Below are 16,532 nucleotides of genomic sequence, written 5' to 3' on the forward strand. Positions count from 1 at the left end.
CAACAACATCTCTACATGGTCTCTATATGTATGTCTCTAACTGAACAACAACATCTCTACATGGTCTCTATATGTATGTCTCTAACTGAACAACAACATCTCTATATGTATGTCTCTATATGTATGTCTCTTACTGAACAACAACATCTCTACATGGTCTCTATATGTATGTCTCTAACTGAACAACATCTCTACATGGTCTCTATATGTATGTCTCTAACTGAACAACAACATCTCTACATGGTCTCTATATGTATGTCTCTTACTGAACAACAACATCTCTACATGGTCTCTATATGTATGTCTCTAACTGAACAACAACATCTCTACATGGTCTCTATATGTATGTCTCTTACTGAACAACAACATCTCTACATGGTCTCTATATGTATGTCTCTTACTGAACAACAACATCTCTACATGGTCTCTATATGTATGTCTCTAACTGAACAACAACATCTCTACATGGTTTCTATATGTATGTCTCTTACTGAACAACATCTCTACATGGTCTCTATATGTATGTCTCTTACTGAACAACAACATCTCTATATGTATGTCTCTATATGTATGTCTCTAACTGAACAACATCTCTACATGGTCTCTATATGTATGTCTCTTACTGAACAACAACATCTCTACATGGTCTCTATATGTATGTCTCTAACTGAACAACAACATCTCTACATGGTCTCTATATGTATGTCTCTTACTGAACAACAACATCTCTACATGGTCTCTATATGTATGTCTCTTACTGAACAACAACATCTCTACATGGTCTCTATATGTATGTCTCTTACTGAACAACAACATCTCTACATGGTCTCTATATGTATGTCTCTAACTGAACAACAACATCTCTATATGTATGTCTCTAACTGAACAACAACATCTCTACATGGTCTCTATATGTATGTCTCTTACTGAACAACAACATCTCTACATGGTCTCTATATGTATGTCTCTTACTGAACAACAACATCTCTATATGTATGTCTCTTACTGAACAACAACATCTCTATATGTATGTCTCTTACTGAACAACAACATCTCTACATGGTCTCTATATGTATGTCTCTAACTGAACAACAACATCTCTACATGGTCTCTATATGTATGTCTCTTACTGAACAACATCTCTACATGGTCTCTATATGTATGTCTCTTACTGAACAACAACATCTCTACATGGTCTCTATATGTATGTCTCTAACTGAACAACATCTCTACATGGTCTCTATATGTATGTCTCTAACTGAACAACAACATCTCTACATGGTCTCTATATGTATGTCTCTATATGTATGTCTGTAACTGAACAACAACATCTCTATATGTATGTCTCTATATGTATGTCTCTTACTGAACAACAACATCTCTACATGGTCTCTATATGTATGTCTCTAACTGAACAACATCTCTACATGGTCTCTATATGTATGTCTCTAACTGAACAACAACATCTCTACATGGTCTCTATATGTATGTCTCTTACTGAACAACAACATCTCTACATGGTCTCTATATGTATGTCTCTAACTGAACAACAACATCTCTACATGGTCTCTATATGTATGTCTCTTACTGAACAACAACATCTCTACATGGTCTCTATATGTATGTCTCTTACTGAACAACAACATCTCTACATGGTCTCTATATGTATGTCTCTTACTGAACAACAACATCTCTACATGGTCTCTATATGTATGTCTCTTACTGAACAACAACATCTCTACATGGTCTCTATATGTATGTCTCTAACTGAACAACAACATCTCTATATGTATGTCTCTAACTGAACAACAACATCTCTACATGGTCTCTATATGTATGTCTCTTACTGAACAACAACATCTCTACATGGTCTCTATATGTATGTCTCTTACTGAACAACAACATCTCTACATGGTCTCTATATGTATGTCTCTTACTGAACAACAACATCTCTATATGTATGTCTCTTACTGAACAACAACATTCTCTATATGTATGTCTCTTACTGAACAACAACATCTCTACATGGTCTCTATATGTATGTCTCTTACTGAACAACAACATCTCTACATGGTCTCTATATGTATGTCTCTAACTGAACAACATCTCTACATGGTCTCTATATGTATGTCTCTAACTGAACAACAACATCTCTACATGGTCTCTAATGTATGTCTCTATATGTATGTCTCTAACTGAACAACAACATCTCTATATGTATGTCTCTATATGTACGTCTCTTACTGAACAACAACATCTCTACATGGTCTCTATATGTATGTCTCTAACTGAACAACATCTCTACATGGTCTCTATATGTATGTCTCTAACTGAACAACAACATCTCTACATGGTCTCTATATGTATGTCTCTTACTGAACAACAACATCTCTACATGGTCTCTATATGTATGTCTCTAACTGAACAACAACATCTCTACATGGTCTCTATATGTATGTCTCTTACTGAACAACATCTCTACATGGTCTCTATATGTATGTCTCTAACTGAACAACAACATCTCTATATGTATGTCTCTAACTGAACAACAACATCTCTACATGGTCTCTATATGTATGTCTCTAACTGAACAACATCTCTACATGGTCTCTATATGTATGTCTCTTACTGAACAACATCTCTACATGGTCTCTATATGTATGTCTCTTACTGAACAACAACATCTCTACATGGTCTCTATATGTATGTCTCTAACTGAACAACAACATCTCTATATGTATGTCTCTTACTGAACAACAACATCTCTACATGGTCTCTATATGTATGTCTCTTACTGAACAACATCTCTACATGGTCTCTATATGTATGTCTCTTACTGAACAACAACATCTCTACATGGTCTCTATATGTATGTCTCTTACTGAACAACAACATCTCTACATGGTCTCTATATGTATGTCTCTTACTGAACAACAACATCTCTACATGGTCTCTATATGTATGTCTCTTACTGAACAACAACATCTCTACATGGTCTCTATATGTATGTCTCTAACTGAACAACAACATCTCTACATGGTCTCTATATGTATGTCTCTTACTGACAACAACATCTCTACATGGTCTCTATATGTATGTCTCTTACTGAACAACAACATCTCTATATGTATGTCTCTATATGTATGTCTCTTACTGACAACAACATCTCTACATGGTCTCTATATGTATGTCTCTAACTGAACAACAACATCTCTACATGGTCTCTATATGTATGTCTCTTACTGAACAACAACATCTCTACATGGTCTCTATATGTATGTCTCTAACTGAACAACAACATCTCTACATGGTCTCTATATGTATGTCTCTTACTGAACAACAACATCTCTACATGGTCTCTATATGTATGTCTCTTACTGAACAACAACATCTCTACATGGTCTCTATATGTATGTCTCTTACTGAACAACAACATCTCTACATGGTCTCTATATGTATGTCTCTAACTGAACAACAACATCTCTATATGTATGTCTCTAACTGAACAACAACATCTCTACATGGTCTCTATATGTATGTCTCTTACTGAACAACAACATCTCTACATGGTCTCTATATGTATGTCTCTTACTGAACAACAACATCTCTATATGTTGTCTCTTACTGAACAACAACATCTCTATATGTATGTCTCTTACTGAACAACAACATCTCTACATGGTCTCTATATGTATGTCTCTAACTGAACAACAACATCTCTACATGGTCTCTATATGTATGTCTCTTACTGAACAACATCTCTACATGGTCTCTATATGTATGTCTCTTACTGAACAACAACATCTCTACATGGTCTCTATATGTATGTCTCTAACTGAACAACATCTCTACATGGTCTCTATATGTATGTCTCTAACTGAACAACAACATCTCTACATGGTCTCTATATGTATGTCTCTATATGTATGTCTCTAACTGAACAACAACATCTCTATATGTATGTCTCTATATGTATGTCTCTTACTGAACAACAACATCTCTACATGGTCTCTATATGTATGTCTCTAACTGAACAACATCTCTACATGGTCTCTATATGTATGTCTCTTACTGAACAACAACATCTCTACATGGTCTCTATATGTATGTCTCTTACTGAACAACAACATCTCTACATGGTCTCTATATGTATGTCTCTAACTGAACAACAACATCTCTACATGGTCTCTATATGTATGTCTCTAACTGAACAACAACATCTCTACATGGTCTCTATATGTATGTCTCTTACTGAACAACAACATCTCTACATGGTCTCTATATGTATGTCTCTTACTGAACAACAACATCTCTACATGGTCTCTATATGTATGTCTCTTACTGAACAACAACATCTCTACATGGTCTCTATATGTATGTCTCTAACTGAACAACAACATCTCTATATGTATGTCTCTAACTGAACAACAACATCTCTACATGGTCTCTATATGTATGTCTCTTACTGAACAACAACATCTCTACATGGTCTCTATATGTATGTCTCTTACTGAACAACAACATCTCTACATGGTCTCTATATGTATGTCTCTTACTGAACAACAACATCTCTATATGTATGTCTCTTACTGAACAACAACATCTCTATATGTATGTCTCTTACTGAACAACAACATCTCTACATGGTCTCTATATGTATGTCTCTTACTGAACAACAACATCTCTACATGGTCTCTATATGTATGTCTCTAACTGAACAACATCTCTACATGGTCTCTATATGTATGTCTCTTACTGAACAACAACATCTCTACATGGTCTCTATATGTATGTCTCTATATGTATGTCTCTAACTGAACAACAACATCTCTATATGTATGTCTCTATATGTACGTCTCTTACTGAACAACAACATCTCTACATGGTCTCTATATGTATGTCTCTAACTGAACAACATCTCTACATGGTCTCTATATGTATGTCTCTAACTGAACAACAACATCTCTACATGGTCTCTATATGTATGTCTCTTACTGAACAACAACATCTCTACATGGTCTCTATATGTATGTCTCTAACTGAACAACAACATCTCTACATGGTCTCTATATGTATGTCTCTTACTGAACAACATCTCTACATGGTCTCTATATGTATGTCTCTAACTGAACAACAACATCTCTATATGTATGTCTCTAACTGAACAACAACATCTCTACATGGTCTCTATATGTATGTCTCTAACTGAACAACAACATCTCTACATGGTCTCTATATGTATGTCTCTTACTGACAACAACATCTCTACATGGTCTCTATATGTATGTCTCTTACTGAACAACAACATCTCTACATGGTCTCTATATGTATGTCTCTAACTGAACAACAACATCTCTATATGTATGTCTCTTACTGAACAACAACATCTCTACATGGTCTCTATATGTATGTCTCTTACTGAACAACATCTCTACATGGTCTCTATATGTATGTCTCTTACTGAACAACAACATCTCTACATGGTCTCTATATGTATGTCTCTAACTGAACAACAACATCTCTACATGGTCTCTATATGTATGTCTCTTACTGAACAACAACATCTCTACATGGTCTCTATATGTATGTCTCTTACTGAACAACATCTCTATATGTATGTCTCTATATGTATGTCTCTAACTGAACAACAACATCTCTACATGGTCTCTATATGTATGTCTCTAACTGAACAACAACATCTCTACATGGTCTCTATATGTATGTCTCTAACTGAACAACAACATCTCTACATGGTCTCTATATGTATGTCTCTAACTGAACAACAACATCTCTACATGGTCTCTATATGTATGTCTCTTACTGAACAACAACATCTCTACATGGTCTCTATATGTATGTCTCTAACTGAACAACAACATCTCTACATGGTCTCTATATGTATGTCTCTAACTGAACAACAACATCTCTACATGGTCTCTATATGTATGTCTCTAACTGAACAACAACATCTCTACATGGTCTCTATATGTATGTCTCTAACTGAACAACAACATCTCTACATGGTCTCTATATGTATGTCTCTAACTGAACAACAACATCTCTACATGGTCTCTATATGTATGTCTCTAACTGAACAACAACATCTCTACATGGTCTCTATATGTATGTCTCTAACTGAACAACATCTCTACATGGTCTCTATATGTATGTCTCTTACTGAACAACATCTCTACATGGTCTCTATATGTATGTCTCTTACTGAACAACATCTCTACATGGTCTCTATATGTATGTCTCTTACTGAACAACAACATCTCTACATGGTCTCTATATGTATGTCTCTTACTGAACAACAACATCTCTACATGGTCTCTATATGTATGTCTCTTACTGAACAACAACATCTCTACATGGTCTCTATATGTATGTCTCTAACTGAACAACAACATCTCTATATGTATGTCTCTATATGTATGTCTCTAACTGAACAACAACATCTCTATATGTATGTCTCTATATGTATGTCTCTAACTGAACAACAACATCTCTACATGGTCTCTATATGTATGTCTCTTACTGAACAACAACATCTCTACATGGTCTCTATATGTATGTCTCTAACTGAACAACAACATCTCTACATGGTCTCTATATGTATGTCTCTTACTGAACAACAACATCTCTACATGGTCTCTATATGTATGTCTCTAACTGAACAACAACATCTCTATATGTATGTCTCTAACTGAACAACAACATCTCTACATGGTCTCTATATGTATGTCTCTTACTGAACAACAACATCTCTACATGGTCTCTATATGTATGTCTCTTACTGAACAACAACATCTCTACATGGTCTCTATATGTATGTCTCTAACTGAACAAAAACATCTCTACATGGTCTCTATATGTATGTCTCTTACTGAACAACATCTCTACATGGTCTCTATATGTATGTCTCTATATGTATGTCTCTAACTGAACAACAACATCTCTACATGGTCTCTATATGTATGTCTCTAACTGAACAACGTTTCAACAGGAACTTGAGTTGACAGTTGGTTCAATGGATATTATATTACATCTCTGGGAAGTGTAAGACACCTTCACTGTTCCAAATACACCTGTCTGTCTGTCTGTCTGTCTGTCTGTCTGTCTGTCTGTCTGTCTGTCTGTCTGTCTGTCTGTCTGTCTGTCTGCCTGTCTGCCTGTCTGCCTGTCTGCCTGTCTGTGTCCAATCTATATCCATCCCCTGTGTGTACTGTACCTGTCTGTTGAGTCTGACAGAGAGGATGTTGTTACTGTAGTTCTGTTACCTGTCTGTTGAGCCTGACAGAGAGGATGTGTTACTGTAGTTCTGTTACCTGTCTGTTGAGTCTGACAGAGAGGATGTTGTTACTGTAGTTCTGTTACCTGTCTGTTGAGCCTGACAGAGAGGATGTTACTGTAGTTCTGTTACCTGTCTGTTGAGTCTGACAGAGAGGATGTTACTGTAGTTCTGTTACCTGTCTGTTGAGTCTGACAGAGAGGATGTTACTGTAGTTCTGTTACCTGTCTGTTGAGTCTGACAGAGAGGATGTTACTGTAGTTCTGTTACCTGTCTGTTGAGTCTGACAGAGAGGATGTTGTTACTGTAGTTCTGTTACCTGTCTGTTGAGTCTGACAGAGAGGATGTTACTGTAGTTCTGTTACCTGTCTGTTGAGTCTGACAGAGAGGATGTTACTGTAGTTCTGTTACCTGTCTGTTGAGCCTGACAGAGAGGATGTTACTGTAGTTCTGTTACCTGTCTGTTGAGTCTGACAGAGAGGATGTTGTTACTGTAGTTCTGTTACCTGTCTGTTGAGTCTGACAGAGAGGATGTTACTGTAGTTCTGTTACCTGTCTGTTGAGTCTGACAGAGAGGATGTTGTTACTGTAGTTCTGTTACCTGTCTGTTGAGTCTGACAGAGAGGATGTTACTGTAGTTCTGTTACCTGTCTGTTGAGCCTGACAGAGAGGATGTTGTTACTGTAGCTGTAGTTGCAGATCTCCGTTCCCTTCTTGAAGTGGTAGACGTTCATCCGTCTGGGTATGGAGAGACTGACCACCACCACCAGACTGCTGGAGAACAACCGCTCAACGATGTACACATCTGGGGTCTCTGATGGGGGAGAGCAGGGGAACACAGGGGTAAGCATGGTATGGGCATGAGTCTCCTGGGGGGCTGAGGTAGCCTGGTATTACTGTCCTGGGGGGCTGAGGTAGCCTGGTATTAGTGTCTTGGGGGGCTGAGGTAACCTGGTATTAGTGTCTTGGGGGCTGAGGTAGCCTGGTATTAGTGTCCTGGTGGGGGCTGAGGTAGCCTGGTATTAGGGTCCTGGGGGTCTGAGGTAGCCTGGTATTAGTGTCCTGAGGGGTCTGAGGTAGCCTGGTATTAGTGTCCTGGGGGGTCTGAGGTAGCCTGGTATTAGTGTCCTGGGGGGTCTGAGGTAGCCTGGTATTAGTGTCCTGGGGGGCTGAGGTAGCCTGGTATTAGTGTCCTGGGGGGCTGAGGTAGCCTGGTATTAGTGTCCTGGTGGGGGCTGAGGTAGCCTGGTATTAGTGTCTTGGGGGGCTGAGGTAGCCTGGTATTAGTGTCCTGGTGGGGGCTGAGGTAGCCTGGTATTAGTGTCCTGGGGGGCTAGCTTGGTATTAGTGTCCTGGGGGGCTGAGGTAGCCTGGTATTAGTGTCCTGGGGGTCTGAGGTAGCCTGGTATTAGTGTCCTGGGGGGCTGAGGTAGCCTGGTATTAGTGTCCTGGGGGGCTGAGGTAGCCTGGTATTAGTGTCCTGGGGGTCTGAGGTAGCCTGGTATTAGTGTCCTGGGGGTCTGAGGTAGCCTGGTATTAGTGTCCTGGGGGTCTGAGGTAGCCTGGTATTAGTGTCCTGGGGGTCTGAGGTAGCCTGGTATTAGTGTCCTGGGGGGCTGAGGTAGCCTGGTATTAGTGTCCTGGGGGGCTGAGGTAGCCTGGTATTAGTGTCCTGGGGTCTGAGGTAGCCTGGTATTAGTGTCCTGGGGGTCTGAGGTAGCCTGGTATTAGTGTCCTGGGGGTCTGAGGTAGCCTGGTATTAGTGTCCTGGGGGGGCTGAGGTAGCCTGGTATTAGTGTCCTGGTGGGGGCTGAGGTAGCCTGGTATTAGTGTCCTAGGGGTCTGAGGTAGCCTGGTATTAGTGTCCTGGTGGGGGCTGAGGTAGCCTGGTATTAGTGTCCTGGGGGGGTCTGAGGTAGCCTGGTATTAGTGTCCTGGTGGGGGCTGAGGTAGCCTTGTATTAGTGTCCTGGTGGGGGCTGAGGTAGCCTGGTATTTTTACTTTTTCCCTCACTCAACTTTTTTCATTCAACTTTTTCACCACGGAGGTTTTATCTGGACATGGTTCGTCAGGACTTCAAACAGCCGAAGCTCAGTAACATTAACATGATGGCTTCTAATTGCAGTCGTTGTACTTATAATATACAGGAGAACGATCGCCTTACGGCAAGGATAGCTGTGCTGCAAGCCCAGCTTCAGACGAGATCGTTAGGCAAGGGCAATTTCAGTGTAGGAAAGGATGAAACAGCGTCTGTGCCACCAGTAAGTACAGATAGTAACGTTAGTATAAATCCCCTCGCACGGTCCCCGCAGCCGGACAACTTTCTCATGGCTTCTGGAGGGAAACGCTGTAGGAATGCTCAACCGGTGTCGCTTATTCAGCCGACAGAAACTTTCAACCGGTTCTCCCCATTAAGCGAGTCGGAGTCGGAGGCCGAGACTTCTCTGGTCTCTACTCCTCCCGTTGTGGGGTCTGAGACGCCGACGGCTCCCACCATTAGCTCTGACAAATTGAAAACCCTAGTCATTGGCGACTCCATTACCCGCAGTATTAGACTTAAAACTAATCATCCAGCGATCATACACTGTTTACCAGGGGGCAGGGCTACCGACGTTAAGGCTAATCTAAAGACGGTGCTGGCTAAAGCTAAAACTGCCGAGTGTAGAGAGTATAGAGATATTGTTATCCACGTCGGCACCAACGATGTTAGGATGAAACAGTCAGAGGTCACCAAGCGCAACATAGCTTCAGCATGTAAATCAGCTAGAAAGATGTGTCGGCATCGATTAATTGTCTCTGGCCCCCTCCCAGTTAGGGGGAATGATGAGCTCTACAGCAGAGTCTCACAACTCAATCGCTGGTTGAAAACTGTTTTCTGCCCCTCCCAAAAGATAGAATTTGTAGATAATTGGCCCTCTTTCTGGGACTCACCCACAAACAGGACCAAGCCTGGCCTGTTGAGGAGTGACGGACTCCATCCTAGCTGGAGGGGTGCTCTCATCTTATCTACGAACATAGACAGGGCTCTAACTCCTCTAGCTCCACAATGAAATAGGGTGCAGGCCAGGCAGCAGGCTGTTAGCCAGCCTGCCAGCTTAGTGGAGTCTGCCACTAGCACAGTCAGCGTAGTCAGCTCAGCTTTCCCCATTGAGACCGTGTCTGTGCCTCGATCTAGGTTGGGCAAAATTAAAAATGGCGGTGTTCGCTTTAGCAATCTCACTAGTATAAAGACCTCCTCCATTCCTGCCATTATTGAAAGAGATTGTGATACCTCACATCTCAAAATTGGGTTACTTAATGTTAGATCCCTCACTTCCAAGGCAGTTATAGTCAATGAACTAATCACTGATAATAATCTTGATGTGATTGGCCTGACTGAAACATGGCTTAAGCCTGATGAATTTACTGTGTTAAATGAGGCCTCACCCCTGGTTACACTAGTGACCATACCCCCGTGCATCCGGCAAAGGCGGAGGTGTTGCTAACATTTACGATAGCAAATTTCAATTTACAAAAAAAAAAACAATGACGTTTTCGTCTTTTGAGCTTCTAGTCATGAAATCTATGCAGCCTACTCAATCACTTTTTATAGCTACTGTTTACAGGCCTCCTGGGCCATATGCAGTGTTCCTCACTGAGTTCCCTGAATTCCTATCGGATCTTGTAGTCATAGCAGATAATATTCTAATTTTTGGTGACTTTAACATTCACATGGAAAAGTCCACAGACCCACTCCAAAAGGCTTTCGGAGCCATCATCAGCTCAGTGGGTTTTGTCCAACATGTCTCTGGACCTACTCACTGCCACAGTCATACTCTGGACCTAGTTTTGTCCCATGGAATAAATGTTGTGGATCTAAATGTTTTTCCTCATAATCCTGGACTATCGGACCACCATTTTATTACGTTTGCAATTGCAACAAATAATCTGCTCAGACCCCAACCAAGGAGCATTAAAAGTCGTGCTATAAATTCTCAGACAACCCAAAGATTCCTTGATGCCCTTCCAGACTGCCTCTGCCTACCCAAGGACGTCAGAGGACAAAAATCAGTTAACCACCTAACCGAGGAACTCAATTTAACCTTGCGCAATACCCTAGATGCAGTTGCACCCCTAAAAACTAAAAACATCTGTCATAAGAAACTAGCTCCCTGGTATACAGAAAATACACGAGCTCTGAAGCAAGCTTCCAGAAAATTGGAACGGAAATGGCGCCACACCAAACTGGAAGTCTTCCGACTAGCTTGGAAAGACAGTACCGTGCAGTATCGAAGAGCCCTTACTGCTGCTCGATCATCCTATTTTTCCAACTTAATTGAGGAAAATAATAATAAATAATAAATTTATTTTTGATACTGTCGCAAAGCTAACTAAAAAGCAGCCTTCGCAAATGGAGGATGGCTTTCACTTCAGCAGAAATAAATTTATGAACTTCTTTGAGGAAAAGATCATGATCATTAGAAAGCAAATTACAGACTCCTCTTTAAATCTGGGTATTCCTCCAAAGCTCCATTGTCCTGAGTCTACACAACTCTGCCAGGACCTAGGATCAAGGGAGATACTAAAGTGTTTTAGTACTATATCTCTTGACGCAATGATGAAAATAATCATGGCCTCCAAACCCTCAAGCTGCATACTAGACCCTATTCCAACTAAACTACTGAAAGAGCTGCTTCCTGTGCTTGGCCCTCCTATGTTGAACATAATAAACGGCTCTCTATCCACCGGATGTGTACCAAGCTCACTAAAAGTGGCAGTAATAAAGCCTCTCTTGAAAAAGCCGAATCTTGATCCAGAAATTATAAAAAACTATCGGCCTATATCGAATCTTCCATTCCTCTCAAAATTTTTTGAAAAAGCTGTTGCACAGCAACTCACTGCCTTCCTGAAGACAAACAATGTATACGAAACGCTTCAGTCTGGTTTTAGACCCCATCATAGCACTGAGACTGCACTTGTGAAGGTGGTAAATGACCTTTTAATGACGTCAGACCGAGGCTCTGCATCTGTCCTCGTGCTCCTAGATCTTAGTGCCGCTTTTGATACCATCGATCACCACATTCTTTTGGAGAGATTGGAAACCCAAATTGGTCTACATGGACAAGTTCTGGCCTGGTTTAGATCTTATCTGTCGGAAAGATATCAGTTTGTCTCTGTGAATGGTTTGTCCTCTGACAAATCAATTGTAAATTTCGGTGTTCCTCAAGGTTCCGTTTTAGGACCACTATTGTTTTCACTATATATTTTACCTCTTGGGGATGTCATTCGAAAACATAATGTTAAATTTCACTGCTATGCGGACGACACACAGCTGTACATTTCAATGAAACATGGTGAAGCCCCAAAATTGCCCTCGCTAGAAGCCTGTGTTTCAGACATAAAGAAGTGGATGGCTGCAAACTGGTATTAGTGTCCTGCCATGGTTGGTTTCTATCTCCACACCACTGTGTCTGTCTGCCAGTAATAATGAACTGAGCATTAAATGACCAGAGACTGGTGGCTAGTGAAGTTATCCATCTACTATGGTCTGTCAACCATTTATCAGTCTACACACAGTGTCTGCAACCTAAATTACACCCTATTGCCTATTTACTTTTGACTAGTAGCCATAGGGCTCTATGTATTTGGAACACAGCCAGTGATTCACAACAAGGAAGTAGATTAACAGAGAATTACCCATCACTGGAAGAGGACTGCCAAGTGACCCCTGTAACTGACACTAATGCCCAGAGAGAGGCTAGACAACACAACTAGAATGAGATCCTCTGTATGGGCTGAACAATGCTACAGCTTGGCAGAGCAGAGTCCTGTATGAGTCAGAGTCTTGAAGGGAGATAATATCACATCCCATTATAAAGCTCTGGTATAGGAGTCATAGAGTACAGGCAGCCTATCAGAGAGAGGCAGAGGTGTTGGAACTAAGTCTATTCTAGGGGAAGGGTCTAGGGGTTTGTTTTGGATGGGGTCTAGGGGAAGAGGTATGTTTGGGACAGGGTCTAGGGGAAGGGTCTAGGTGTGTTTGGGACGGGGTCTAAGGGAAGGGTCTAGGGGTTTGTTTTGGATGGGGTCTAAGGGAAGAGGTTTGTTTGGGACGGGGTCTAGGGGAAGGGTCTAGGTGTGTTTGGGTCGGGGTCTAGGGGAAGGGTCTAGGGGTGTGTTTGGGACGGGGTCTAAGGGAAGGGTCTAGGGGTTTGTTTGGGACGGGATCTAAGGGAAGGGTCTAGGGGTTTGTTTTGGATGGGGTCTAGGGGAAGAGGTGTGTTTGGGACGGGGTCTAGGGTAAGGGTCTAGGTGTGTGTTTGGGACAGGGTCTAGGGGAAGGGTCTAGGTGTGTTTGGGACGGGGTCTAAGGGAAGGGTCTAGGGGTTTGTTTTGGATGGGGTCTAGGGGAAGAGGTGTGTTTGGGACGGGGTCTAGGGTAAGGGTCTAGGTGTGTGTTTGGGACAGGGTCTAGGGGAAGGGTCTAGGTGTGTTTGGGACGGGGTCTAAGGGAAGGGTCTAGGGGTTTGTTTTGGATGGGGTCTAAGGGAAGAGGTTTGTTTGGGACGGGGTCTAGGGGAAGGGTCTAGGTGTTTGTTTGGGACGGGGTCTAGGGGAAGGGTCTAGGTGTGTTTGGGTTGGGGTCTAAGGGAAGGGTCTAGGGGTGTGTTTGGGACGGGGTCTAAGGGAAGGGTCTAGGTGTTTGTTTGGAACGGGATCTAAGGGAAGGGTCTAGGTGTGTTTGGGACGGGGTCTAGGGGAAGGGTCTAGGGGTGTGTTTGGGACGGGGTCTAGGGGAAGGGTTTAGGGGTTTGTTTGGGACGGGGTCTAAGGGAAGGGTCTAGGGGTTTGTTTTGGATGGGGTCTAGGGGAAGGGTTTAGGGGTGTGTTTGGGACGGGGTCTAGGGGAAGGGTCTAGGGGTGTGTTTGGGATAGGGCTATACTAACCGCTCTCGTAGATGCAGTCCAGTTTGTCCACTGAGGTCACAGAGAACAGCTTATAGCCCGTCTTGGTTCCCACTGACAATGACCTGGGAACACACAACCACACACACACACACACACACACACACACACACACACACACACACACACAGGTAGATAATTAAAAAAACACATTGAATTTGTTACAGTAAAAACATGTCAATGAAGTGTGACTCATCTCATGCACACCAGACCTTTCTCTCAATGCTTTTATAGGCTGTTTATCTTGGGGATTCACTGTTTATCTTGGGGATTCACTGTTTATCTTGGGGATTCACTGTTTATCTTGGGGATTCACTGTTTATCTTGGGGATTCACTGTTTATCTTGGGGATTCACTGTTTATCTTGGGGATTCACTGTTTATCTTGGGGATTCACTGTTTATCTTGGGGATTCCAGAACAAGAAACATTTACTTTGTTTTCAAGTTTGCTGCAAGGACTTTTGATAAAAGGGACAACAACAGAGAATTTGAAAGTTGCAAATGTGACTCTTTCCTCATGTGCTGTGTTCTCCGTCCATTCTGGTCAGGAGGGAACTTCCCCAAACTACATGAGTGAAATATCATTTTCAGTTAAACATGATATTGCCTATGGAGTACTGATGTGATTGAACTTGTCAGTAATCATTTTGCATAGCCAGTCCAAATACAAAGTAAGTAAGTCTCTCTCTCTCTCTCTCTCTCCAAACTGATGCAACCTTTCTGAGAGAACTGATATAACTGCCCACACAAACACAGGAAACTGAGAAACACAGGTCTAACACACACATCCTATCTGATAGAAACACAGGTCTAACACACACATCCTATCTGATAGAAACACAGGTCTAACACACACATCTATCTGTACCTTGGTTAAGTGTTCCTATGGTTACAGACACCACACAAACAGCACACATACAGTCCTGAGATCAGTGAATGCTGTTTCACCACTGAGAATGTCTGTTCTGAGTGAATGTTCACGGTTCTATCCAAGGAATGACATTATATGATGTCGATGGTTCTGACCCAGGGATTCTGTAACGTGAAACACTATGGTTTGTTTATTGAGTAAACCATTGAGTATTGAGTAAACCATTGAGTATTGAGTAAACCATTGAGTATTGAGTAAACCATTGAGTAAACCATTGAGTATTGAGTAAACCATTGAGTATTGAGTAAACCATTGAGTATTGAGTAAACCATTGAGTAAACCATTGAGTATTGAGTAAACCATTGAGTACTGAGTAAACCATTGAGTATTGAGTAAACCATTGAGTATTGAGTAAACCATTGAGTAAACCATTGAGTATTGAGTAAACCATTGAGTATTGAGTAAACCATTGAGTATTGAGTAAACCATTGAGTAAACCATTGAGTATTGAGTAAACCATTGAGTACTGAGTAAACCATTGAGTATTGAGTAAACCATTGAGTATTGAGTAAACCATTGAGTAAACCATTGAGTATTGAGTAAACCATTGAGTGTTGAGTAAACCATTGAGTGTTGAGTAAACCATTGAGTATTGAGTAAACCATTGAGTATTGAGTAAACCATTGAGCATTGAGTAAACCATTGAGCATTGAGTAAACCATTGAGCATTGAGTAAACCATTGAGCATTGAGTAAACCATTGAGCATTGAGTAAACCATTGAGTGTTGAGTAAACCATTGAGTATTGAGTAAACTATTGAGTATTGAGTAAACCATTGAGTATTGAGTAAACCATTGAGTATTGAGTACACTATTGAGTATTGAGTAAACCATTGAGTAAACCATTGAGTATTGAGTAAACCATTGAGTATTGAGTAAACCATTGAGTATTGAGTATTGAGTAAACCATTGAGTATTGAGTAAACCATTGAGTACTGAGTAAACCATTGAGTACTGAGTAAACCATTGAGTATTGAGTATTGAGTAAACTATTGAGTATTGAGTAAACCATTGAGTATTGAGTAAACCATTGAGTAAACCATTGAGTGTTGAGTAAACCATTGAGTGTTGAGTAAACCATTGAGTGTTGAGTAAACCATTGAGTGTTGAGTAAACCATTGAGTATTGAGTAAACCATTGAGTATTGAGTAAACCATTGAGTATTGAGTATTGAGTAAACTATTGAGTTGAGTGAACTTAGTGAACTCAATGAACTGGTAAAAATAAAAGGAGGCTAGTATGTAAATCTTGAATGAGATGCACTACTATTTGTACTGCTGTCCAATAGAAGAAGAATGGACTCATTTTGGTTAGGTCCTCCTTCAGCACAGTTACATCATTAAGATGACTGAGCAGGGAGGACAGT

The 16,532-nt window shown here is 41.0% G+C and overlaps 1 protein-coding gene across 2 annotated transcripts in view; it reads right to left on the minus strand.

The window, feature by feature from the left end:
* The window catches only part of LOC106594630 (WD repeat domain phosphoinositide-interacting protein 1), a 59,993-nt gene that overhangs the window by 40,857 nt on the left and 2,604 nt on the right, over window positions 1–16,532 (minus strand). For both annotated transcript variants that reach the window (XM_045715847.1, XM_045715848.1), the window contains exons 2-3: window positions 14,219–14,301; window positions 7,939–8,105 (exon numbers count right to left, since the gene is read on the minus strand). In XM_045715847.1, the coding sequence (XP_045571803.1) occupies window positions 7,939–8,105; window positions 14,219–14,301 (250 nt within the window). The remainder of the gene's footprint in view (window positions 1–7,938; window positions 8,106–14,218; window positions 14,302–16,532) is intronic.

The sequence above is a fragment of the Salmo salar genome, chromosome ssa03, assembly GCF_905237065.1.
Source record: "Salmo salar chromosome ssa03, Ssal_v3.1, whole genome shotgun sequence".
NCBI lineage: Eukaryota > Metazoa > Chordata > Actinopteri > Salmoniformes > Salmonidae > Salmo > Salmo salar.